The sequence below is a fragment of the Sciurus vulgaris genome, assembly GCF_902686455.1.
Source record: "Sciurus vulgaris genome assembly, chromosome: 12".
NCBI classification, from domain to species: Eukaryota; Metazoa; Chordata; class Mammalia; order Rodentia; family Sciuridae; genus Sciurus; species Sciurus vulgaris.
Genome location: NC_136473.1, coordinates 17,579,378 through 17,604,000, shown reverse-complemented (window position 1 = coordinate 17,604,000; position 24,623 = coordinate 17,579,378). Strand labels below are relative to the sequence as shown.

The window sequence follows — 24,623 nt, the reverse complement described above, 5'->3', positions numbered from 1 at the left end:
AAGACACTCCTAATAGACCAGGTTTTCACTGATTCTTCCCTTTATAGTATTTAGAATGGAGAGAATAACTTCATGGTCTGAAGTTATTTGGGACTATCTGGGTCTAGGTTAAAAAAAAAAAAAAAAAAAAAAAAAAAAAAAAAATCAGATGTTTCATAAAAGCTGGTACAACTCAGTATATTGGGGTTTTGAGTTAAAGTGAAATCTATTATAAACTAGTGCTTTGTTTCAACTTGTCACTATTTCTTTCAAGCCACTGTGTCTCCACATTTGGCAAGAACCTTCATTACAGAGGTGGGCTAGGTATCATAAAATAATCCAGGTCCCCTGAAAAGTCCTGAATAATTGTTCTTTGAATCCCAAGCTGAGAAACTGAAGGATCCCACTGTGGTCCTTCCATTCCTAGCTGCACTGTAAATACATGGAAGATGGCTTGTGATCAAAATTTACTTGGGTTCCCTGAGCACAGTGCCATTTAACTGCAGCCAATATCATGTTCCAGTTGCATATGAAAGAACTGCCTTCATTATATCATTAAAAGTATCCACCATACTGGGCCATCCAGTGGGGGTAGGGTTTCTGCTTTCATGGAGATTAATCTATTATCCAAGGGATGAGGTAAGTAAATAAAATTAAAAATTACCAATAGTTAAACTATATCTTCTTGTAGAAGGATAACCAAGTGTTGGCGAAGGTCTAATGAAGCAAGTGACGATCTAAATAGGGTTATCCGAAAAAGTTACACTCAAGAGTTCAGATTAGACAAACCTTTCAAATACATGTGCCTTAACGGAGAAAAAGGGGAGGGCAGTCCAGCTTTGGACTCAATAAACTCAATAAAGTACATCATGTCCAATAATGACCATAATAATGGTGGCAAGGAATGTCAAGTTCAAAGGCTTAGAAAAAGCATACGTTTTTTGTAAATCACAAACTTAAACGAAGACAACACTTTTCCAGTTCACAAAATCTTTCACTTTACCCACCAGGAAACATGATAAAATACATAAAAGCGCTATTTCCACAGGCCTCTAGCAATTCTTTCTGGCTTAGACATTTGTGTCTCTATAAGAATGAAAAACTAGCACAATGAAAAAACAAAATGGAGTTCTACCACCATGGTTAACCGAAACACCTGCAACCTGGATTGATTGCAATATTCGTCCCCACAGGACAAGTCATCTGATCGCTAATGTCGGTACGTGTCAGCACGGCTCATCTCTAGGACAGCTGATTTACATTAAGGCTTCAGTTCAGAGACAGAACATCTGAAAACAGATTTGTAGTTTAGTCCATCAGCTCTACAGAAGGATTGGGAATAAAAGAGCCTTGAAAGAAAATGAGGATCAATATAAAGAGAATTGCTTTGCTGCGAGAAGAACTCGACAGTGTAAGAAATGGATTCACAGTATCACTCAGAGGTGGGATTCACCATCCGGTGGGAAGGTGCTCCTCTGTTCTATCCTACATTGATCACAGAATTTTATGCCTTAGTTACATTCTGGTTCAATTTCTCATGTTAGCAATGAGGAATGTGTGGGTGTCCCTTCACATACTTGCTCAGCAAAATATGGTCTCCATGATACAAAGGATGCAGGTGGATGGGAGAATGAATCAGACCTGGGCCCTCTCCATCATCCAGGAGTTTACAGCCCATTAGTGGAACTAAGATAAATATACTTAAATATATGTATACAATACTATGCTATTTGTGTGTGTGTGTGTGTATATATATATATATATATAGAATATGTATATAGAATACATACATGTATATATAGTACCAAATAGAATATATTCTTCTACATTTGAGGATTAGGCTTTAGACTCAGCTTTAGGGGTGTTCAGAGGAAGAAAATTTTGCCTCTGATTGGGCTGGGTGGGTGGGCGGGAAATGGGGCTTAGTGAGAAGTTTTTAGGGAAAACCAGCCCATGAGCCAGGTGTGGTGGCTCACTCTTGTAATCCCAGGAGCTTGGGAGGCTGTGGCAGGAGGATCGCGGGTTCAAAGCCAGCCTCAGAAATAGAGCGAGGCCCTAAGCAACTTATCGAGACCCTGCCTCAAAACAAACAAAAAAACAAAAACAAATAGCACTCCAGGCCCAGGTAATGTTGGGGACATAGTGGGAAACTAAGAGAGAGTTCCTGTCCTCATAAATAATTCAGTGTTTGGGGAATGGAGTTTTTTTTTTTTTTTCCCCATAGACTTGAAGGAGAATGAGTAGTTGATTTCTGGGCTCCCTTCTAACTCTGTTGCATGAAAATCGAGAGAGGAGACAAACACAGTGGTCCTGTGTGAGAACAGACAGAAGCCTGCACGCAGACTCTGCTCCTGGCAGCACTCTGCAGATGGGATTCTTGCACCCTGGGACTTTCAGCCTAAATACATGTCTGGGAAGGACAGGGGAGAGAAGCGGCACACTATGCTTTCTATTCTCCGACAAAAATCACTCTTTGACCAAACTCTAGCCAGGCTCCTCCGAGGCCTTTCCTCAACCAGGCCTCAACCTTGGTCTATTAAAAACACAAAAGCAAAGCAAAACAAAAAAAATAGACAACACAAATAATTTTTGTCTACTCCCTTACCTCCCATTAAAATACCTGAACAAATACTAACATAGTTTCTACGCTCAAAACCACATCTCTAGGATGACCCCAGTCCCTCTTAAACTGTCTGCTTGAGAAAGCTCAAGGCTGCCAGAAGAATTTACTGTGTGTTCCAGCCAATACCTGACCATAGGCCCCTGACCACCCTTTCTTAGAACACTGACTACAAAGGACTTACAGTTCTGTGTTCTGCCTCTGTCCCTCTGAGATGCATATGTATCTCCTTTAATTCAGGAGTGTCTTTCTCCAGATCTGGAAATGACCCTTCCCTTAAAATGTAATGCTCAGGAAGAACAGGGCCCCTGACTCCCAGCCTTTCAGGGAGAAAAGGCTCCTACCAGCTCCCAGAGGCAGCTGGTCCAATCAGCACTTAGACTGACCAAGCCTTTGTAATTTTCTACTGCCCTGACTCACTGAGCCCCTGCTCCCCCACCCAATTCTCCTTCTAAAACCCCCAGTCACTTCTGCACATATCAAAGCAGATTTCAGGGTATGCGAGCCACTCTCCCCTACAGCAACAGTAGGTTGCTGATTAAAATCTGTCCCTACCACTTTAACCAGTGTCTGGCTTTGTTTATCTCTGACAGTCATCTGGCACAGTGTCTCAGACCTGGACTGGCACCTTCAGACCCTTGATATGACAACTGGACCTTCAGCACACATGGAGACCTTTGTCTCATCTTGGTCAGCTTGCACCTTTGAGTCTCCAGTGGTGAGTCTGACTTCTGATCCAAACATCCATTGAAGCAGCGTGAGGACAGATTTTATTCTTAAGATTCTGAGTGTACTCTCTGAAGCTGGATTACAGTCCCATGCTGCTTCTATAAGGTACCTCCTGGGCTGAAACTTTTCCTTCCTGGATACTTATTTCAAGTGGGGATTCACTCCCTGACTCCTGGGCTGGGATTATTATTATTTTTTCTCTTCTTGCCATAATAAAAAATGTTATGAAAAAGAGTATACCTATAGAGATTATGAAATGGTAGAGTTGTATAATTTACTAATCTGCTAAAAAATACTGGTATGTTACAGTTCACAATTGTTCACTTCTTAGTTTTCCCTGGAAGATAAATATTACCAAGGATTAAAAATAATAATCAATATATGTAAATAAAACTTTTAGGAGTAATAAAGAACTAGGGAAAGTAACCTTGAATGAAAGGTACATAAGAAAGGTAGGATGTGTTTTGGTTTAAGAAAAAAGTGTCATGTTGTCTTCAAGTCTTCAAAATGACTTTTTCTCTGAACGGGAGAGAGTGTAGGGCAAAACCTCAGTGGACGTGGAAAGTCATAGAAAGTTTGAGGAAAGGAACTTTTTATGTTACAGTGTTGAATCAATTTGTTCAGATTACCATACCAAAGTGCCACAGACTGGGTAGCTTAAATAGATATTTATATTCTCAAAAGTTCTTGAAGCTGGAAGTGTAAGATCAAGGTCCCAGCATGGTAGTGGTCATTTCCTAATGAGCAACTATGAAAGTTTTTTCTTTACCTGTTTGGTAATCCATTTAGAAAACAGATATTCTGTGTCTTATCAAAATAATTTCTGGAGCCAGGTGCATTGGCACATGCCTATAATCCCAGCAACATGGGAAATGGAGGCAGGAGGATCATAAGTTTGAGGCTAGCCTCCGCAACTTAGGGAGACCCTGTCTCAAAATAAAAAGTGCCTGGTGGTTCAATCCCCAGTACTAGAAGACAAACAAACAACAAACAAACAAACAAACAGTTCCTGTGCTTCCCATTGTCTTGACCAGGTCCTTGATTATGTAGGAGAACCAACCAAGTCTTTTAAAATACTAAGGTTTTTTCGTTTTTTTGTTTTTTTTTTGAAAACAAGCATCTTACTTCATATACTTATTTTTGCACTCTTTTACTGTCATTTTAGTTAAATAGGTAGCTAAGTATTGTTTCAGTGACCTGTGACCCTATTTAGTCAAGCGTTTAAACCTTTTGACATTTTTGACAACTTTGCCATCACCAAATCAAATGTTCAATGAAGTGTTCTTGATGTTGAACTGACTTTGTGATTTCCCAGAGGACGTCTGGACAATCTCAAAGGATTTATTCTTTCATCTTGGAAAAAAAAAAGATGTTAAAATAATTGAACTTACCTGATTGGTTGAGTGCATGAAAAGCACCATCTAATAAGAAGAGAGGTTTAACCTTTTCTAAGCTATATTTGTATAAGTAAATGTTTTACTTCAAAAATTATATAAAGTTGCCAGAAATCTGTTGATACCCTTGCTGTCCAGGATATATCCTCAAATTGATATGAGACAACAACAGTGTAATGTTATGTCATAATTCCAGTCATTATTTTAAAATGTCATACATCATAGACACAACCAAATTACCTTGTCAATTGTGTTATTTTGTGTGGGTGTGCTACTAGGGACTGAACTCAGGGCTTTGTACCTGCTAGGCAAGTGCTCTGTCATTGAGCTAAACTACAAAGTCAACTTTGTTATTTTTAGAATGGACTCTCAATAGATCTTAAACCAAGGCCATTTTAAGTTTTTGCTATTCTCAAACAGTTATTGCTTTACTCTGTTGCTTTCTTGAAAACTACTGCAAAAAGTTCGATCCTAACTGCTTTGTCTTCAAGAAAAATGGGTTGTCTCCCTTGGTCTGGGGCATGGTGGCTCCCCTGGTACCTGGCATGATGGCATACACCTACAGGTCCAGCTTCACAGGAGTCTGAGGCAGGAGGATTGCCTGAGCTCAGGAGGTTGAGGCCAGCCCAGGCAATATAAGATTCCATTTAACAAAACAAACAAAACAATAATGAAGGGGATTATCTCAGGGAACCACATACCAGATACTCTGGGGTACAACTTCTAATGACATTGCTTAAAATTCTGAGATCACCCTGCTGAACTGAGTCAAAATGTCCGGAAACATAGAGAAGCAGACAGGATTATAAAACTGCTAACCCAACATTAAGTAGAACAAAATTAAGCACCTTGCACTGACGAAACTGACAAAGGAGGATTAGAATTGCTTTATAGCTTTTGTTTGGAATATTGCTGGTTCCTTGATATTCTATCTTGTGGGTATAAGTAAACCTCTTTTGCTTTCTTCTTAAGCTATCTTTGACCCATAACAATCTGATAAATCAAACTTCTGTAAAAAAAAAAAAAAAAAAATTGAACATTTATCTCCCTCTTCCCTTGTAGTGGGGATTGAACCTAAGGATGCTTTACCACTGAGCTACATATATCCCTCTTTTTATCTTTTATTTTGAGGTAGGGTCCTGCCAAGTTGCCAAGGCTAGACTTGTGTGAACTTGTGCCTCAATTCCAGAGTAGCTAAGATTACTGGTATGAGCCACTGAGCCCAGAAAGACACTTATCTTTTTATCTCTACCTGATCTCCCCCAATTTGGAAATTATTATTGAGCATTCTTATTTGTATGATAGTAATTTGCTGCATGTTCCAGCCAACATCTGACTATAGGCCCCTGACCACCCTTTCTTAGAACACTGACTACAAAGGACTTACAGTTCTGTGTTCTGCCTCTGTCCCTCTGAGATGCATATGTATCTCCTTTAATTCAGGAGTGTCTTTCTCCAGATCTGGAAATGACCCTTCCCTTAAAATGTAATGCTCAGGAAGAACAGGGCCCCTGACTCCCAGCCTTTCAGGGAGAAAAGGCTCCTACCAGCTCCCAGAGGCAGCTGGTCCAATCAGCACTTAGACTGACCAAGCCTTTGTAATTTTCTACTGCCCTGACTCACTGAGCCCCTGCTCCCCCACCCAATTCTCCTTCTAAAACCCCCAGTCACTTCTGCACATATCAAAGTGAATTTCAGGATATGATAGACACTCTTCCCTACTGCAGTAGTAGATTGCCGATTAAAATCTGTCCCTACTACTTTAACCAGTGTCTGGCTTTGTTTATCTTTTGACATCAGAAACGGTGGAATAAAAGTCACATGTGATTCTCCTCTATTTTGGGAAAATGCCTTCACTCTGGTCTCTGATCTTGGGGAAACCTTCCTGGATATTTTGAGATGTTTTCTCTTAATGGTTCTCCTAACAGAGATTTCAAATGATTTAGATTTGCTGATTGTTTTTTCTTAATACATTGCTGGTTCAGTCTACTAGGGAAGATCCATCAAGGATGGAAAAAAAAATTGTCAAGTGAATTTTTTAAATTTATTATTTGAACCAATGGAGTAATAAAACTCAGTTCTTTCTTTTTTTGGGGGGGGGTGTGTTTTTGTTTTTTAAATGCTAGAATGAGATGAAAACACAATGGAAGTTAATAGTCCAACCTACATAAAACTGGATATTCTACTTTAATATTTATATGATCTCATAATAACATCTGTCCTTGTTAGTTGTGACACATGCTACATTAATCAGGTTGTGCAAAAAATGCAATAGATTAGTTTTGAATATAATGAAATATTTGTAAAGCCCAGGTCTTGAATTCACTTTCACAAACGGGTAATTCAGCATACCTAGACAATATTCCTTAATGTCTGCTGTTTTCATAGCCTTTTTTTCCTCTGCTCTGAAAAGTTTTTTTTTTTTTTTTTTTTTTTTTTTAAGTATCCAGTAGTAACTGAGTTGCTGCTTCATATATTCCCAAGGGAAAAGGAAGAATTATGTGAGGCAAATATTTCCTATTTGAGATGTAGCGAAGGTAAAACACACTTTGTCAAATTTATCAACATGTCAAGGTCAGGTACTACTAGGTCAGCACAGCATATGGCATCAGTTTTAGTACTTTGGCTTGGCACAGGATGACCCAAGTTCACACTGTAGCTTTCCTGCTCTGTGTGTGTATGTCAGGGAAAGTTACTGAGCCTGTCCAAATATCACTTTCCTCTAAATGAGAGTGATAACACCACTACCTATAGAGTAGTGGTTCTCCGTAGAGCGGCTCTCCATAGAGCGGCTGTATGGAGAAATGGAGATGTTATATGTGAAGTCCTTAGTACAGGGCCTGGCACACATCAAGCATTAATAATTCTTCTGCATTATCCTCTAAGGAGACTAAATCCTGATCTTCAGATGGCTAGCCTACCCTCAGTGGATACCAGCAGTGGATTCCATGCAACCTCTCCCACTCTGTGAATCTTCAAGATGTCATGTAACATGAATCAAAATGTATCTACACATGGCATGAGTTCAAAAATACACAGCATGCTCTCCTGAATAAATTTGAAATTCATCTTAGGCTGTTTGTCAGGCATGTGAAAGGGAAATGTATCCTAAATGAGTGAAAGAAAGCAATGAAAGAGAGAGGAACAGGCCAAGTTGTGACTTAAAATATGTCAGAGTCTGGACTATTTTTTCCATCAACATGTGTTGTTCTCATTAATGGGATTTTCTCACACACTCAGTAAGAGAACAGGCAAAAGTGTGTTTTGTTATAGCTTTAAGGCTCATCCAAACATTCAAGGGATGTGGTAAACCTTCAATTTTCTGCAGACTATAATCATCTTTGTGAGATCGAGTGCTCATGACTTCAAGCATCTCTGACCTTTGAAATAATACTGAAGCTCCTTTTAATCTTTTTTCTAATAATGAGGCAAGTTTATTATATTCACTTAGTCAAATAAGACTTGAAAATATCTCTCTGACTATCTGTCAAAGTCACTTCTGTTTTCTTGTTGGTCACACCATTAGTCTTGAAAACAGATGAGAGGGAGACTGTGGTCCATGGGCCACATCCAGCCTACTGTCTGTTTTTGTAAATAAAGTTTACAAAACTCACCACCACACTATCTTGTTTACATTTTGTCAAGGGCTGCTTGCATACCATTATGGCAGAGGTGAGTAGCTGTGGCAGAAATTATACAGTCAACAAAACCTGAACTATTTGCTACCTGGCCTTTTATAGAAGAAATTTGATAACATTTGTCTTAACTCATTCTATTTTCTAGAAAGAAAGAATTCCACTGGAATTAAGATGCATATTAGATTCTCAGTGAGAATTTTTAATTTTCCATGTTACTAAATCAGACACTTTGCCCATTGGCATAGAAATAAGAAACTGAAGATAGAAATAGCACTTTGGGAGTTGGGAGTCATTAATTTATTAATTAACTCATTAAAAGCAGAGAAGCACTTCTCCAGTTAGTTTGTGAACAAAATACACACCACCTCTTGGCCTTATGGAGTATACCGTCAGATGAAGGACAAATGGTGACCACTTCATTCATTCATGAATTCTTCATTTATTCATTGGGATGTGCCAAGAAATACACTGGGTTTGCACCAGTTAAATACACGAATCATGCATTCTAATGGAACAGAGAGAGTCAGTAAACAGATACATGTGGAGATGGCAGGGTTTTGGCGATGTTGTGAGAGTACTGGTTGAACCATATGGCACTGACATTTTTATAAGTCAAAAAGAGTAGAATGTTGGACATTTCCCTAGAGTTCAACCTATCAGGAGTATGGCAAGCTAAGGAGGGACTTGTGGATGATTGTGAAGTGGGAGGTCAGGGTAGGCCTCACGGAGGAGATGACAGCTGAGCCAAGACTTGAGTGACAAGCAGCAAGCTGCCCTGCCAACAGCTAAGGAAAGATTTCCAGGCAGGGGGAGGAAGGAGCTCTTGTAGACAAAGCCAAAATCAGCTTGGCTGTGTGTGTGTGGCTGGAGCAACATGAGCTGAGGTGAAGAGAGAAGAGAACCAGCTGGAGACGGGGACAAGGGTCAGGTCAGATAGGGATAGGACGAGAATACTGGCTTTTGTTCTAAGAATAAAGAGGAAGGGTCTAAGTAGCAAAGTCACATGACCTGGTCCATGGCTTTGGAATGTTTTCATTCCTTGTGAAGCAGGGAGGCCAGTCTGGGTGGGTGTGGGGGTAATGGACAAACTTAGATGTCAGCAATGGAAGTTCCAGAAGAGTGGAGATCCATGGGGGTTGGCAATAGCATTGATGTAAATTAAGTGGGAAAATAAAGGACTGGGGAGGCCTACCTTCCCATTTGAGTCCCTGGCTGGATAGCAGTGCTATCCCTGAACCTGGTAGAGCTGGAAAAGAACAAGGTCCTAGGGGACTTCATAGATAGAGTTTGTATCCTAGTGAGCTTTGGACACCTGTGTTGTATTCAATTGGCTCTGCTGAGGAAAGTTCTGGAAGCTCTGAAGAGAGATGTGGGTTGGACTGTCTTAAATCATGAGAGGAGTCATGGGAATAGAAGTCAAATCCCCAGGGGAGAAGACAAGTTGGAAGAGAAGGGGAATTGACTTTACTGCTAATGAATTTTGCCACTTTGTCTCCTATGCACAATTTCTTCTTAAAAATGGGAGCACGAAACTAGACTTGGGTGTTTAAGACCCGAGGCTTTGGAGGAGGAGAAGCCATGTGTTCGGGCCCTGCTCCCTATTAATTGGCTACACTGTCAACTTTAATTCCTTCCAGTAACATCTACGAACATTAAATCATGTCCTAATCGTAACTGTCAGGTTTGTTTGTTTTATTCTTAACCTCGTGGGTCTACTATATTTTTTGTATTTTTTTTTCTTTTCTGTATACTAAGAATACTTTTTCCTGATTTAGCTTCTTTTGATTCTTTTCTTTGAGTGAAGCTCTAGTGTTTGTGCTTTCCCAAGGGCCAAAAGAGGAGTCGTAATGTCGAGAACTGTTGGTGTGTCTTTTGGTGGCAATTAGACCTCTTTTATGTCCATTGAGACAGAGAATAACCAAAACATGGCCACTAGCACTATTCCTACCTTTGATTTCTCCATGTGACTAAATGGACGTGGGACAGAGTGATTTCAAATATACTCCTCCTGAGAAAGCTCTGTGACCTGAAGGTGTACCCGGCAAGCCGATCCTATCTGCAACACCAAGTTGTGGCATAAGCAGATCTAAAAATCACGTCGCGTAATCACTTCTCAGGAGCAACAGGTTTGGCAGAACTCCAGGCCACATTCTTGACCAAACACCTGAAATTGTTCCAGGTTGTGTGGGCTGAAAGCCTTTCCGCCTTTTAGTATGCTTTGTATGCCGAGTATTCTACTCATTTCTTCATCAGTTAGAGCATAACTGTTCTTTTTTCTTCACTAGCATGGAGTCTCTCATGCTATTTCTCTAGATTTCTAAAGCATTTTATTGACAGAACTCATATCACAGACAACCCAGGGTGGCATTAGCACACACCGCTCCCTGCTCATAGATTACCCATTCATAAGTTGTCTTGTCCCTTTGCTTCTCCTATCTATCATAGGCAGAGACTTATTGTTGGTGAGTGAATAGCTCAATGAACCAAAATTAGCCCAAAGGATGTCTGACTGTAAATAACTAAGGGATTTAAAATGCAGTGAATAATTCTACCCCTTTATAAGTCCTTACTTTGGGGAAGGACTACACACAGTTAAAATGCTGATGGAATCATGCTTGCCCAGAGGAGGTGTGGACAGAAGGAACTTAGTGTACTCAGAGTAGTCCATGTGAAAATGTTTATCTTTCCCAGGTCTTGCCAGTCCAAGTTTGTGAAGCTTTACTTATTGGAGCCATAAAACAAACTTCACTTATATCAGGCACACATACAAGGGAAGGCCAACAGTATCACCTAGTTTAAAATAGGCTAAGACTGGGGATCATTATCTAAAAAGACTCTTGGAAGGCTTCATTTTCAAAATTTGTAATCTTGGTCAAACACGTTTCCAGTGCCAGAGCTTTCCTTATCTGCTTGTACAATAATATTAAGTTAATCGCTCAAAAAGAATTTTTTTTGAAAACACTCTTAAGATGTCTTTCAATTTTAGAAATAGGTTAGTAATTCAGTTAAAGAAAAGGAGAAAAAAACTTATTCTAATAGCTGTGCCATCAGAATGATTTGCAGAAGCACTTTACCATAGCTCCATTAAAAGGAAAGTCTAAAGATACAAACAAGAATATCACTGAAAGACCCATAAAAATATTTGTGCTTTTTCACTAAGAAAACCTGTGAATTTTTTAATGAAAATAAAAAGGTATATATGCAAAGATGTTCATTGTGTTGGTAATACAAACCAAGGATCGGAAACCATCTAAGTTTTCAACAAACACGATAATTTAGTAAACAATGTAAAACAATATGATGGGGTTTTAGTCCTTAAAATTAGAATTATGAAATATAGAAAGAAACATAGAAATACATTAATTGGAAAAAGGTTATAAAAATCATGTATTACATGAGTACAAAATATGTACACAGAAAGTTCTGGAAAGCAAGATGTGAGCATTTACAAAAGAAAATAATTAAAATATTGGTCCTTGTTCTTTTATTTGCCCTTTTCTATAATGTTGCTTGAAAAAGTAATAAAATTAGACAAACACTAAGGCAAAACTCACAAAAGGGAAGTAAGAAATTAGTAAATTAATGCAAGAAAAATGCCACGAAAAAGCTGGTCCCAGTGATACGCTTGCTTCTGTTCATTTGTATTCCTTACTTGGGTTCTGGTCTACCTTTTAAGACACCATTTTTTGGGGACAGGTATTTGGCCAAACATGAGATTGTATAGAACTACTTTAAGTCAAAATCCCTCAAGTTAACATTTTTATATTAAAAAAAAAAAAAAAAATGCTCCAAATACTTTCATTGAAAAATATCAGTTAGAATTAAGTCAAATCTACCAATTCATCGTGGATTCTACCAGAAGCATCAGCTTAGACTTATGTGGGATGACACATGAACTTGACCACTTTGAGCTCCTGGGATCTAAGCTCTGGGGCCTCTGAGAGATGAAGAGGCTAGAGTTCACCTATATAGGTGAGAAATCGACTCTTCAATTTTAAGGTTAACTGCATTGTTTACTCGATCTTTTCCAAATTAGGCCTGGGAGCTGGGGTGAGCGGGGAGGTCACATGAGGAAACCAAATTTCCACAAACTCTCTTCCAGGAGGAGCCCTACTAAGGTTTTGGGACCAAGTCCACCTTTCTACTTGAAATCCCAGAGAGTGTGCCACATTCCACCTTATCCCTTCAGTGCCCCTTGCAGCCCAATAATTAAATAGGAGGACCCCTGCGTGTGAGCCAGGGTGGGAACAACAGGGTGGCGCATTACCCAGGCATCTGCATCCCCTCCTCCAGGGAGGCTCAGGACTGCGCATTCCCTGCCTCCCCCGGTCTGCTGGACTTTGTCTCGGTGTCCACACCGCGTCCTTCCCGGCGGAGGTGCCTGCCACTCAGCCCCGCGCGGGGCTCTGCGCGGACGCTGGGCTGCGCCTGGCGGGGGCGGCAGGAACTTGGCGGTGAACTGAGACAGCGGGAGAGCGCGCGCGGGCCTACCTTAAAACTTTCCAGTCTCTCAGGGGATCCAAGTCAGAGATTAGGGAGACCATTGTCTAAGAGGCGGCGCGGGCGGATCCGGAGAGCAGAGAGGGGGCCGGGCCGGGGCCAGGGGACGCGGCGGCCGCTGGGCTCTGGCCGGAGCGAGCGGCGCCCCGCGCCCGGCGCGGCGCTTCCTCCTTCCAGGACTGATAAGCGCTCGCTCGCCCTGGCTTCTCTCCACCCTCCGAATCAATCCTGCGCTCTCTTTCTTCCCAGCCCCGCTCCCGTTCCGCACGCCACCTTTTTAAAGCCCCTGTAATCTGCGCCAACTGATCAAATTTGACCTTTTTGTAGCCCACTTTATTCCAAGCACAGCTCTGAGTTAAACCTCTCTTTATTAACACCGTCCTCCTTGGCTTTCTTTCGGAACAAACACAAATCAAGCCTGAAGCCTCCAGCCTTTACCGGCAATCATTTACAGATTACTGCAAGCTGCAGTCTTCTCCTCCCTTTGGGGTGTTTCTCCTGCCTCTGAAATTTTGCTTTCATATTCCTGTCAGAGGCTGGTTCGGTGGCTTTCTTCCTTTTCTTCTCGGCTTAGGTTCTGGGACGCTGACATCGGGGCTTAGAGCTTCCCTTGGAGGCTGTAACTACATTTCTGTTAGGATTTATTTTTTATTTAAAAAAGAAAATAATTTGGAGCTGGGCTGCTAACAAGCTAGAATTTACTGTGTGTTTGCAGCAGAGATTTTCCTACAGTGTTTTTGTCCCCTCCTTTCTCTCTTGTGCTTTTAAATGACAGGCAGGGGGAAATGTACAATCTTTCTAAACATGACAAGAAGATGTGGGCTTCTTTCTCCTTCCACTTGTGCCTTTTGTCCTTTACTTAAAACCAAACATGCTTTCAGTGATCATCTTAAATTGTGCATAACAGATGTTAAAACGGACCCGGAGCTGTATTGTTTTCCCAGGGTGTCCACGGTTCATCGCTCATCCCTCTGGACCCTGGCGGGTTCTTTGTGGATACGCTGATATCTAATTTTCATAAGCACTGCCTCTTAAACATGGTTCCGTTTCCCCTGGAGGGTCCTGGTTCTAGTTAATCCCTCTGTAACCCAACTTCTTCCTCCTGTCCTCCTGGGATCCAAGGAATTAGACAATCTTCGAATCTACTGGTGCCGTTTCCATGCCAGGTCACTCAGACTACCGAGATTTTTGTTATAGATGCATGCCACGCGAGCTTTCCTTGGCATTTTTTCTTCATGGCAAATTCCACTTTTTTCTCACATTTATTTTAAAAGGAACATTTTAGATCATTACCATAAATGGAAATGCAGCTTCACTGGTCTTTGGTAGAAGGAAACTTTAGGCAACAACTAAAAGAAAACAATTACTATTGTACCTAGCCACAAAGACCAGCTGAAGGCTCTGATAGAGGTCCTGTTTTCTCTTTATTGAAAAGATAGTTTGGAGGCTGGAAATGTAGAACTCTTGCCTAGACTCTGTGAAGCCCTGGGTTCCACCCTTAGTATTGGGAAAAAAAAAAAAAAAAAAAAGAAAAAGTTGGGGTTGGGTGGGGAAGTAATGGGTCCATAAGAACACACTTTCCCCAGCAGGAGACTTCCCTCAGGAGGAAGGGTGAAGGTGTATGGAATGGAGAACGTGGTTACCCAATGTTTTGTAATGTCCTTACTACTTAAGATCATCAGCAGGGACTAATGGGGAATCCCACTTTCTTGCCTTCAGGTAGAACCCACCAAGAAAGAGAATCTGGGTTCTTTGCTTTTGGAAACTTATTGCCAGGAAGTTCCCGTCACTGCCTTGCACAGCATTTGAATCCCTTCCCTACTACTTTGTTCTCCATAGAGCCCACTGAACTTAAAATAGCCATCAGACCCTCAGTTTAGGCTTGCTTTCTCTTTTACAATCTTATCTGTCCTCCTGAATGACTGAGAATGACACTATCTTTATGCTAAAATTAAAAGAGAGTTTCATACCTTGTGCAAAAATCATTGCCTCTCTGGGGCTTCATGCTTCTTCCTGGGTTGTCTTTGCTGTCCCACTGTAATCTTGGGCCACAGAGCAATCATGTGTAAACATTTATATAACACTTCGAATCCCCAAGTACTTCACCAAATGTGGATGATAATAATAGCTTTTATATAGAGTGTACCTCCAAAGGGTTCTGAGGACTCAGATAATTAATAAAATATTTTCCCTTTAAAAGTTAGTGAGAGGAAAACAAAAGATTATAATGAAATAGTTTTTGCAACTATAATGACATCATCATTATCATTAATCCACTACACCAGGGAGACTCAGGACTTGGAAAGGGAGGGAAGGGGGTTCTTAAGCTTGGAGTTCAGGGTTAATGAGGGAAAGGGGAAGGGGCTGGCTTTTGGCCAAAGGACAAAGGGACAAGCTGATCCTTCTAAATTATGAAATACTCCTTTAGGGCAGTAGTATTTGCAAAAACTTTTTAAAGGAAGTAAGAATCTTTCCCTCAAATAAAACCTTGCAGCAAATCATATAAGAAACAGATGATAGCTGAAAAACATTACTGTGTACAGGAATTGTTCTAGTTTTTAGTTGCATTTACTCATTCACTCCTCAGAACTAATTTGTTTATGAGGAAAGTGACCAGTGGCACTCTTATTTTGTCAGTGTAAAGGAGGACTTTTCAGCATGGAGACAGTAAGCAATTGACTTGAACTTCAGGAGGTTAACTCAGCAGGTATACCTATGGAACTCACCTGACCAATCACTACAGGACACTCCCTCTGGCAGAGGGTAATAAATAAACAGAGCACTTCTGCCTGGGACTGGGATTGGAGTCTGGTGGTTAGGGTTGGGTAAGAAGCATCCCAGAAGTCTCCTTTTTACTCCGAAGGCACCACAGAACCCTGGACTTTAAGAATACATCATTTGAAACTCACTTTCTGAAATGACTTGTGGGTGAAGGAGAGGAATAATCTTTTAAAGGATGTATTGAGCCCTTAAAAGACTGGAAATTTTATTCTTTCTTAATTTCGAGATCCTACCATCTTCTTGTATACTCTAGACATGAACTCCACACTTTTGTATACTATAAGTTTTCTTCTTCTGTTTCCCTGAAGCACTCCATTCCTGATTCCAATGACTCATACCAAACGGATCCATTTTCTACTAAGAAATAGGCCATCAGAATGATTAATTCATCTTCAACGATGAGGGTGCTTACTAAAAGAAAAATGTTGCTCTGTTTGAAATTGAACCAACTGTTTATAACACAGCAAGGCAACAGGAAATTTTTTGCTTATGAAAATTAAAGAAAACAAATAAGTTCAGTCTTGAGAAACTTGGACAAAAAAATGTAATTTTCCTCTATGTGACTAAATGAGTTGTGAGGTTTCATTTTCTTTGTCTTCTTCTCAATTTGCATAAGCTCACCCTTTTACATCAAATTATTTTGTCATTGCTCTTAATGGTTCTTCAACAGCAGCTCTCCTGAGTGTTTCCTATCTGTTGAACTCTTTGCACATAAAGTAATGTACATGACTGGTCTACTAGTACCAGGAATAAATCTCATAATTCTCCCTATAACTAAAATTTCTGTAACATCCCTCCTTTTGCCTTTGGTTTCTTCAGTTAAAAAAATAAAGGAGGGGGGGAACAGTACTACAACCCAATTCTAAGCAAAGAGGAAACCTACTATCTGTGTCTCCCCCCAAACAAACGTGGTTTCCACACGTTGGGATTAGAGTCATGGTGACAGCAAGTGGAAACGCAGAGTCTCATCTAGGAAATGACAGCAGCAGCCCAGGAATCTGCATTGCCCACCAGGCCTCAGCAGAGGACATCATGAGTAATGCTGATACAGAAGGAGAGTGGGCAGGCAGAACATTTACCCTAGTTCCGTAGTATCCTGGTGGGTTTTCATGTAGTTATGGAAGATCTCATTGGAGCAAGATTAGAAACTCATTATATGTGTTAGTAGAGGACTGGGAAGCACTAGAAAGCATGAGTTAACTAAATAAAGAAAGAAAAAATTGTTTCCCATCAACTCTAAGTTAAACTAACTAGGTCATAAGACTTAAAAAAGATAAGTCTGATGTCTTTGTAAGTTTCTGTCTCACAAAATGTCTAAGTTCCTGGTAGCAGAAAGTTTTTAAAAAGTATTTTGCAAGGAAAAAAAATAAAATATTCTTTTCTTTTTCCATTTTTTTCCTAAGTTCATCTCCATTACTGATAAACTATAGTTTCTTTCTAGATATCTGATTATTCTACATTTTCTTTCTTTGTTTCTTTTTGGTGTTCGTTTTGTTACAGGAAGGTTTGCTTCAACCTGTTTGTTTCTGATTCTCTTACTTCCTGATAAAGATTCTATCTCATTTTTCTTCTCCCAGACTTTTCTTCAGAGTTGCCTGCTCTTACTTTCTCCTCAAGTGGGTGAGTTCTCTCCTTTTAAGAATGTGGAATGAGTAATTGGAAATGCATTCGGCTGCTGTAAAAGAAGCTTTCCTGGTCTTGTTGATGTGCCAAAGTTTGAAAGTTGGCAGATGGAAGGAGCTAAGAAATGCCTGCACTTGTTCTTGACCCTGGAAATAGGATGCAGTTTAACATGCCTCTCATAGCAGACCACAGTGTGGCAACTGTGACCGGCAGGGTCACCAGATAAAACACAGCACACTTAGTTGAAGTTGCACCTCAGAGAATCAGGGAATAAGTGTGCCTCCAAATATTGTATGAGACATACTAAAATTTTTTATTTGCTTTTAATCTGAAATGCAACTTTAACTGTGTGTCCTGTGCTTTTATTAGCTGGCAACCCTATGCTAGATTGACTTTTAAATGAAAATACCAACATCATTGTGATCATTATTTTTCATTTATGGAGGTCTGTGAAGGTATGTTTGATGTTATTAACAAAGCATCTAAATCCACATATCTGTCCTTAAAGTTTTTTATTGTGTTGGTTGTCAACTAAATATAAGGTTGCTTTTTGAACAAAGCAGTGATATGATTTAAGGTTTATATCTTCAAATACTAGAAATTGGGGAATTCCACTCAGTCTTCCTGTCCTAAAATTGGCTACTTAAATACATTTTTTAAGTGTTGGAAACATGATATGTTGAGAACACTGAAGCTCACATTTTGTAAAATGTGAAACATCTTTTTACTATATTTATTTCATACAGAGTGAAGTCAGGTGGCTACCTGGTGCATTTTCTCAGCTATTCTGGTGGCCAAGGTAGGAGGATGGCTTGAGTCCAGGAGTTCGAGGCCAGCCTGGGTAACATCACAAGACTTTTGTCATATATATATTTAAAGGCAGCTAACATAACTGCAATGCTTTCTTGCTTTTGCACCAAGCAACAGCTCCCACTAGAAGAAATCGGTACCTGAATAGTTAGCCATTAATCTTCAGTTACATAAAATGTGTATTGTACATATCCTCACTTTAATGATGTCTATAGAGACAAACTTCCAAAGATGGCTTTTTTCTTTTTCTTTTTTAGATAAATGAATGTAACTTTAATGGAATTTCAAGTGCTTTCGTGTTTTGCTCACGGTGCAACACCTGATACAATGAAAAACCTATGAACAAAGATGTGTTTTGGTGCTTCGTCAATAACCTGAGAATTGCTATTATGGGACACTTCATAAAGCAAAAAAAATTCTAAAGAGTCTCTAAAGAGACAGCTTCAAAACCTGCTAAGTATAGTGAAAGACCCAATGTGTTATTATATGGATCAGTGTATTTCCACTGGTACTAAGACCCTCTTAACAATTGGGAAGGGATGTTTTTCTCACTTGGAATCTCGGTCAGCAGAACAGGAGGGCAAAACAGAGCAAAACTGGAGGATGGGAATGTTGGGTCTTTGCCAGGCATATTTTAAAAGTGAGAAAGAAAGAGAAGGAGGAGGTTCAAACCAGCTGGCTGTTTTTCATGCCATTCAAAGGAATCACAGGCCAAATTCAGTACTTCCAGTAAGGGGAAAAAAAAAAAATAGAGATTATTTAACTCCTGTACTGCCATGGCAGATGAGATTTTTAAAGCTACGTAATGTTTCTAATTTTTCAACCTGCCTCTGTTAGCACTCACGTCTTATACCAACGGGACCAGTAGTGCCCAGAGGAAAGAGAGGTTGTTCAGAGTCTCCATATCAAAGGCCTGGGAATGGAATCTGAAATGTTGATCAGACCATCTTTTTGTTTTGTTTTTCTTTAAATGGCAGCTTTAGATCTCTCTGGATTTTTCACGAAAGACAGGACTCCTCACTGGCTCTAAGAAGGAAATCTGAGTTTTAGAGCAAAACCAAACACAGCGGCCATGTTGCAGTCAATGGAACGCCAGCAGGGTTAGCTCTCAGGGGACTGCCTACCGGAAGACTGTCCTTCAATCATCAAGAGGAAAAAGATGAGCCTTCCATTACTCACTGAAGAGAGCGCCAGCAGACCTGAGTGGAGATAAAATGCAACAGATTCACCTGAACACAGAGCTAAACAGGCACTACCTGTTAATTTGATTCAGGTGATAACTACCTCAAAGGACAATATTGAATGATGGGATAAAGTATTTATTTAGCAACCAAAAGATTCATCCAGCATGCCAAGCATTTCTCCATTCGATTGCCAGGCCAGGCAGTGTGTCCCACTGTGGAGGAGTAATTACTTCCTCCCTTTTTTTTCCTTTTAAAAAAATTTCCGATATGTCGCAGACCAATTCTTTTGTGAAATACAATAAAATTGAATTACTAAAGCAACAACAACGAAAGCTAATTCATACACAATATGAAACCCATTTTTAAAAAGAAAATTAGATTAACAGTCATTAAATTACTCTGCCAAATTGCTATGCATTTCCAAACTCTAATTGTTAATTTCTAATTGTTGTAAACTGCAACAATCAATCCACAGACCAGTGCTGGTTTACTTTCCACACTTTGGGGGGCCTTAATGAAAATTATTCAGCAACAATAAGCAAACAATTTATAGAGACTTTTAGAGAACAGTTTTAGGTTCTACACTGAACTAGGTCTTTTAAGAGCTATAAGGTAGACTCCATCTTAATCTTTGTTTTACAGATGAGGAAACTAAAACGGAGAGGATAAATGATTACTGTAGTTAGGAAAAGGTACAGGCCAGATTTGGATCCAGGTGGTCTGACATCAGTCACACCCCTGCTGATTATATAGGGAACACCTTATAATTGACAATCTGAAAGGAAGATAAGCATTTTGGGAATCATAAATGTAATTCAACTGGACAAATAGGTGAGTGAGCAATTGTGATTCTGATAAGCTGTTTTCATGAAACTATTTAATTCATAGATCAAGGCAGAAGGCAGAAACCACAGGTTTATTCTTAGATCACTGGAGGGTCATTGTTTATCGGTTCATCTCTCCCTTAAAACGCGCATTTCTTCTGCTTCTTTCTGAGCTAATAACTATAGCAAGGATGGACTCTTGCTTGCCTTCATACTTTCCTTTGTAACTAGCCACCCATAATTAGTCCTTTATAGGAGAATGTAACTCCCACTTGATCCCTCATGTATGTGTTGTTTATCTATACTCTACTGAGTTTACAAAAGGATTAAAGGTCTTTGAATGTGTGGGCAACAGAAACCATACAAATACTTCTGGAGTCCAGAGGGGAATTTCTATTTGCTATGTAAAAATCAAAACTTACTTCCATGTGAGTTCTAGTAGGGAGACATTCTTAAGGGAAAGAGGGACCTATCCAGACAATAATTATAGTAGGGTTCTGTTGGCACAAAATTTAGCAAAATATCACTGGAATAGAATAAAGCTCTCGATATTTATACCAGTACTGGAAAAGAAAAACTGATTTCAAAGAACACTGAAAAAACAAAAGTATTATTCCATTAGTGTTATTTGAAATATCATGAGAACTGTATGGAGATTAAAAAATATCAGATCCTCAGTTCATATTAGACACCAAAATAAATACCAGGCAGTTTGAACGGTTAGAGATAAAAGTAAAACCATAAAAAAATGAGAGGAAAATTAAGGATGATAAGTCTTTGTCTTGGTAAATTCTCTCCTGATTTTTAAGTAAAAGCAATTACAAAGGAAAATCTTAAATAAAAAGCGATTATTAAAAATATAAAGAAAACTCTTTCATGTTTTAATTCATAAAAATCCATTTGCCAAAACAAATTGTAAATATATGATTTAAAAGATGAAAGACAAATTGAGAATCATATGAATCTATAAAAGAGGAAAACCCTGTAGATAATAAAAAAATGTACACAGATGCTAAAACCAGAAAATTTGCAGAAGGAAATGGAATTTAAAATTAAAATGGAAGCAAGCATACAAAAAATCTCTCTGTAAGAACCAAAGGAATATGTTAAAATGAAATATAGCATTTTACTCATTTAATTGGGAAATACCTTTCAATTATTATATAAAAAAGATGAATGAGATACAAGAAAATGAGCCTACTCATATATGGCTGGTGAGGATTGAATTTGTTTCCTGAAAAGAAATTTGGTAATAGGCATCAAAATTTTAAAAAAAAATCTTATTAGTTGATCTAGAAATTTTATTTCAAAAAGTTACCCTTTAAAAAGATTTCCTTAGCAGGATATTAATGAAAGTACTAATTATATTAATGTTATTAGGGGCAAATGTCTATCAAGTGAAGATATATTAAACACATGCACACATACAATGTAATATCTGTAAAATGGGATATTATGAAGCCATCAAAAACATATTTTGGTGGAAAAAACTTCAAAGACTTTAAAAATAAAATAACTGAGGAAGGCAGGACATGGCATGTTATGTAGTGATATCTGTCTTTTAGTTTGCTCCCAAGGGTCACAAGTTCAATTGCTCCCAGTTCGCAGAGATAGGGTGTAGTGTAAAGCAGACAGGAAAGTGGCCTATTCGACTGAACAACCTTCTTTTTTCTTTCTTTCTTTTTTTTTTTTTTTTTTTTTTTTGATGGAAACACTCACTCATCTTGGTCTAGTTTTCTCTTTTACAATTATATCTCCCTACTCCATCGTCCATGTTTCTTTTCTCCTATTCTTACTGAAGACCAGGCACAGAAAAATATGCCTAGAGTAAGAAAGCTTATCACTGGCAAAGAAACTGAGCATCAAGGGGCAGCCAAGAGAAACAGGAAGCAGAGGGGAAGGCAGAGTGAAGGGAAGAGCTCTCTGAGAGCAGCAGCCCTATGAGCTCCAAACCTTTCTTGCCATGACACCTGGAGTTCATGTCACCGAACTTTGCACTTTATCCAGGAATGACAGAGATTCTATTTTTTTATGTGAATTTTGATTTTAAATTATTGATTATGTATTTGCACACACACACACACACACACACAAACGATGCACAACTCCAAACAAATTACATTGAGGGGCTTCGAGTTTGTGATTGCTGAAGTTCACACTTACATACATGAATGGAAAAAAAGATTGGAAAGAAATGGGAAAAAAATAATACCATGACTGTCATCATTTTAATCATTTAGTTTCATTTTCTTTACCTTGTTTCTATTTTCTAAGTTCTTTCCATGAATTTCTTTTTGTAATCAGAAAAGTATGACCTCCTCTCATGTTATTTCATCTGCATAGTAATCATTTTGGGAAATACAAAGTAGTTTAAGCCCTGTATTAGTGTATTTTCTACTACTATAACAAAATACCTGAAACTAGGTAGCTTATAAACAAATTCATAGCTTTGGAGGCTGTTAGTCTAAACAGCATGGTGCTGGCTCTGGTGAGGACACCCCTGGCTGCATCAGCTCATGGTGGATGACATGTGGTGTGAATGTATGCAGGAGGGTAGTCATCTGGCAAGACAGGCAGCCAGAGTAAGGAGGAGTTGTCTTATAGCAACTTGCTCTCAAGAGAACTAAGTTAGGGTGGCACAAGAACAACCTTTATCCCTTCCAAGGCTCTGCCCATTGTCCCCTACGCAGCTCCATCTCTTAAAGGTCCCACCTCGTAACAGTGAGGATTAGCCTCCAACACATGAACGCTTGGGTGACAAACCACAGCCGGTCCTATTTTGAAGTCTGCCTCTGATCTTATTTTTTAAAATATAGCCATACATTTACATTTTTATAGATCATGTTATTCATTATGAAATCATGATTCCTAAGCTGTCAGGAGCTTCTTTGAAAAATAGGACTCAAAAACTTTGTCTCATTTTTTGCTCCCTTATGGCTTTACTTTACTCTAAAATAAATCCATACACGATTTTTTTTTCCTTTTGGCCTAATTTCAGCTGCATTTTTCTTTTCTCCTTTAAATCATCTCTCCCCTTCTTAATTATATCTAGGTGATGTTAAGCAATTTTCTAATCTAGCAGTAGAGTCCATTGATGATTCAATTTTGGCAGTGCACTGGCCACAGGCTCTTTCGTTATATAAAATATTAGGGCATCCCATCATTGAGCAGGTATGGCTTTTGAAATAGAAAAGGAAGCTTTAAGGTTTAAGCTAGCACTGCCATGCCACCTCTTGGACACATGCTTCTCTGGATAGTTGCCTGACAGAAAGGGATTAAAAAAAGAAAAACCATTGTAGCCAACCAGCACAGTACTTAATCTAGGAAAAAAAAAAAAAAAAAGAATTTAACAGGCTCAGCTGATTGAAGGTAATGATAAAATAACTGGCAAAACCCACAAAGTTCTCTCTTGATACAGGGACAAAGAATGCTTTTCACAAAGCTCCAAATAAATTAATTACAGAGTCACTGCGGCATATGCCCAATATTCTGGACACACCTCCCAGATCTGGTTCCTTATATGTTGAAGTGGGGCATTTTCCTGCAAAACCTGCTGGCTTGACCATTTCTCTCTTATTTATGAATCTTGTCTTTCATGAAACAGGGGGAAACAAGAGACAAGAATCTGGGATTCATTTTTCACCAGTTGTCGTTTTTACTAAGTTCTCTATTTTACTGTAAGCATGTTCTGTTTTAAAAAGTACTAAATTAAAAAAGAAATTATAATAGCAAACAAAACAGCTGTATCCTTGCTGCTAGGTAGGCATTATTGGACTAGGAAACACTCTCATCCACTTTCAGAGAAAGTCTTGATATAATAACCTTTAAAATGAGAATTTTTTTTTTTTTTTTTTTTTTTTTTTTTAGTGTGTGATATCAAACCTTAAGGGCTTTCTTCCCACTGAAGCATTAAAAAGTGAGAATTCTGATTTCTTGTTGACAATGTTTAAATGAATATGTCAGTTTATAATTAGAAATAGAAGGGGGAACTTTTATAACTGAATATTTAACACATATTAAAGTTATAACACAAAGCACACAATTCTTGTCCCATTTCCTCCCTGCTTTCTCTCTGCGAAGTAGGTATCTCAAATTCTCAAATTATTCACTTGCAAACTTGAAATAGTTTCCTGAGATGAAGGAAGATGAGCTTTCCTTTCAGTCCTTTTCTCTATGTGTATCTGTGCACACTTACATGTGTTACAATAATGCAGTCCTTATAGGAAAACGAAGATCGAAGGGGGCGGAAGGTGTATGTATATCTCCTGTAGAGGCAGGTAGAGAGAGATTATATTCACTATGTTTATGATTTCCACTTTGCTTCACTATATAGAACACTTTGTCTTTTTCTTATATAATATCACCTCTCCAGTGAGATAGCAGACCACCTGGTCAGCATGAAAACATATTGATCCATCTCTCTCTTTACTTCTTTGTGACTTCCTACAAATAAGGTGAATCCATTTGTTTTCTGTGGGTTTGATTTCCATTCTTCGAGTTAAGTCAACAGACTATGGAAAAGTTGTAATAACAGACTGAGT

At 39.0% G+C, this 24,623-nt stretch overlaps 1 protein-coding gene across 7 annotated transcripts in view; it reads right to left on the bottom strand.

Moving 5' to 3' along the window:
• The window catches only part of CELF2 (CUGBP Elav-like family member 2), a 495,873-nt gene extending 480,867 nt beyond the window's left edge, over window positions 1-15,006 (bottom strand). Inside the window, exon 1 of one of the 7 annotated variants that reach the window (XM_079106234.1) lies at window positions 14,831-15,006. In XM_079106234.1, the coding sequence (XP_078962360.1) occupies window positions 14,831-14,865 (35 nt within the window). In that variant the 5' untranslated portion in view covers window positions 14,866-15,006. Of the gene's footprint in view, window positions 1-12,851; window positions 13,094-14,830 lie in introns of those variants that run through there. The other 6 variants (XM_079106222.1, XM_079106224.1, XM_079106229.1 and 3 more) reach the window with 6 other exon arrangements.
• Between the last annotated feature and the right edge of the window lie 9,617 nt (window positions 15,007-24,623).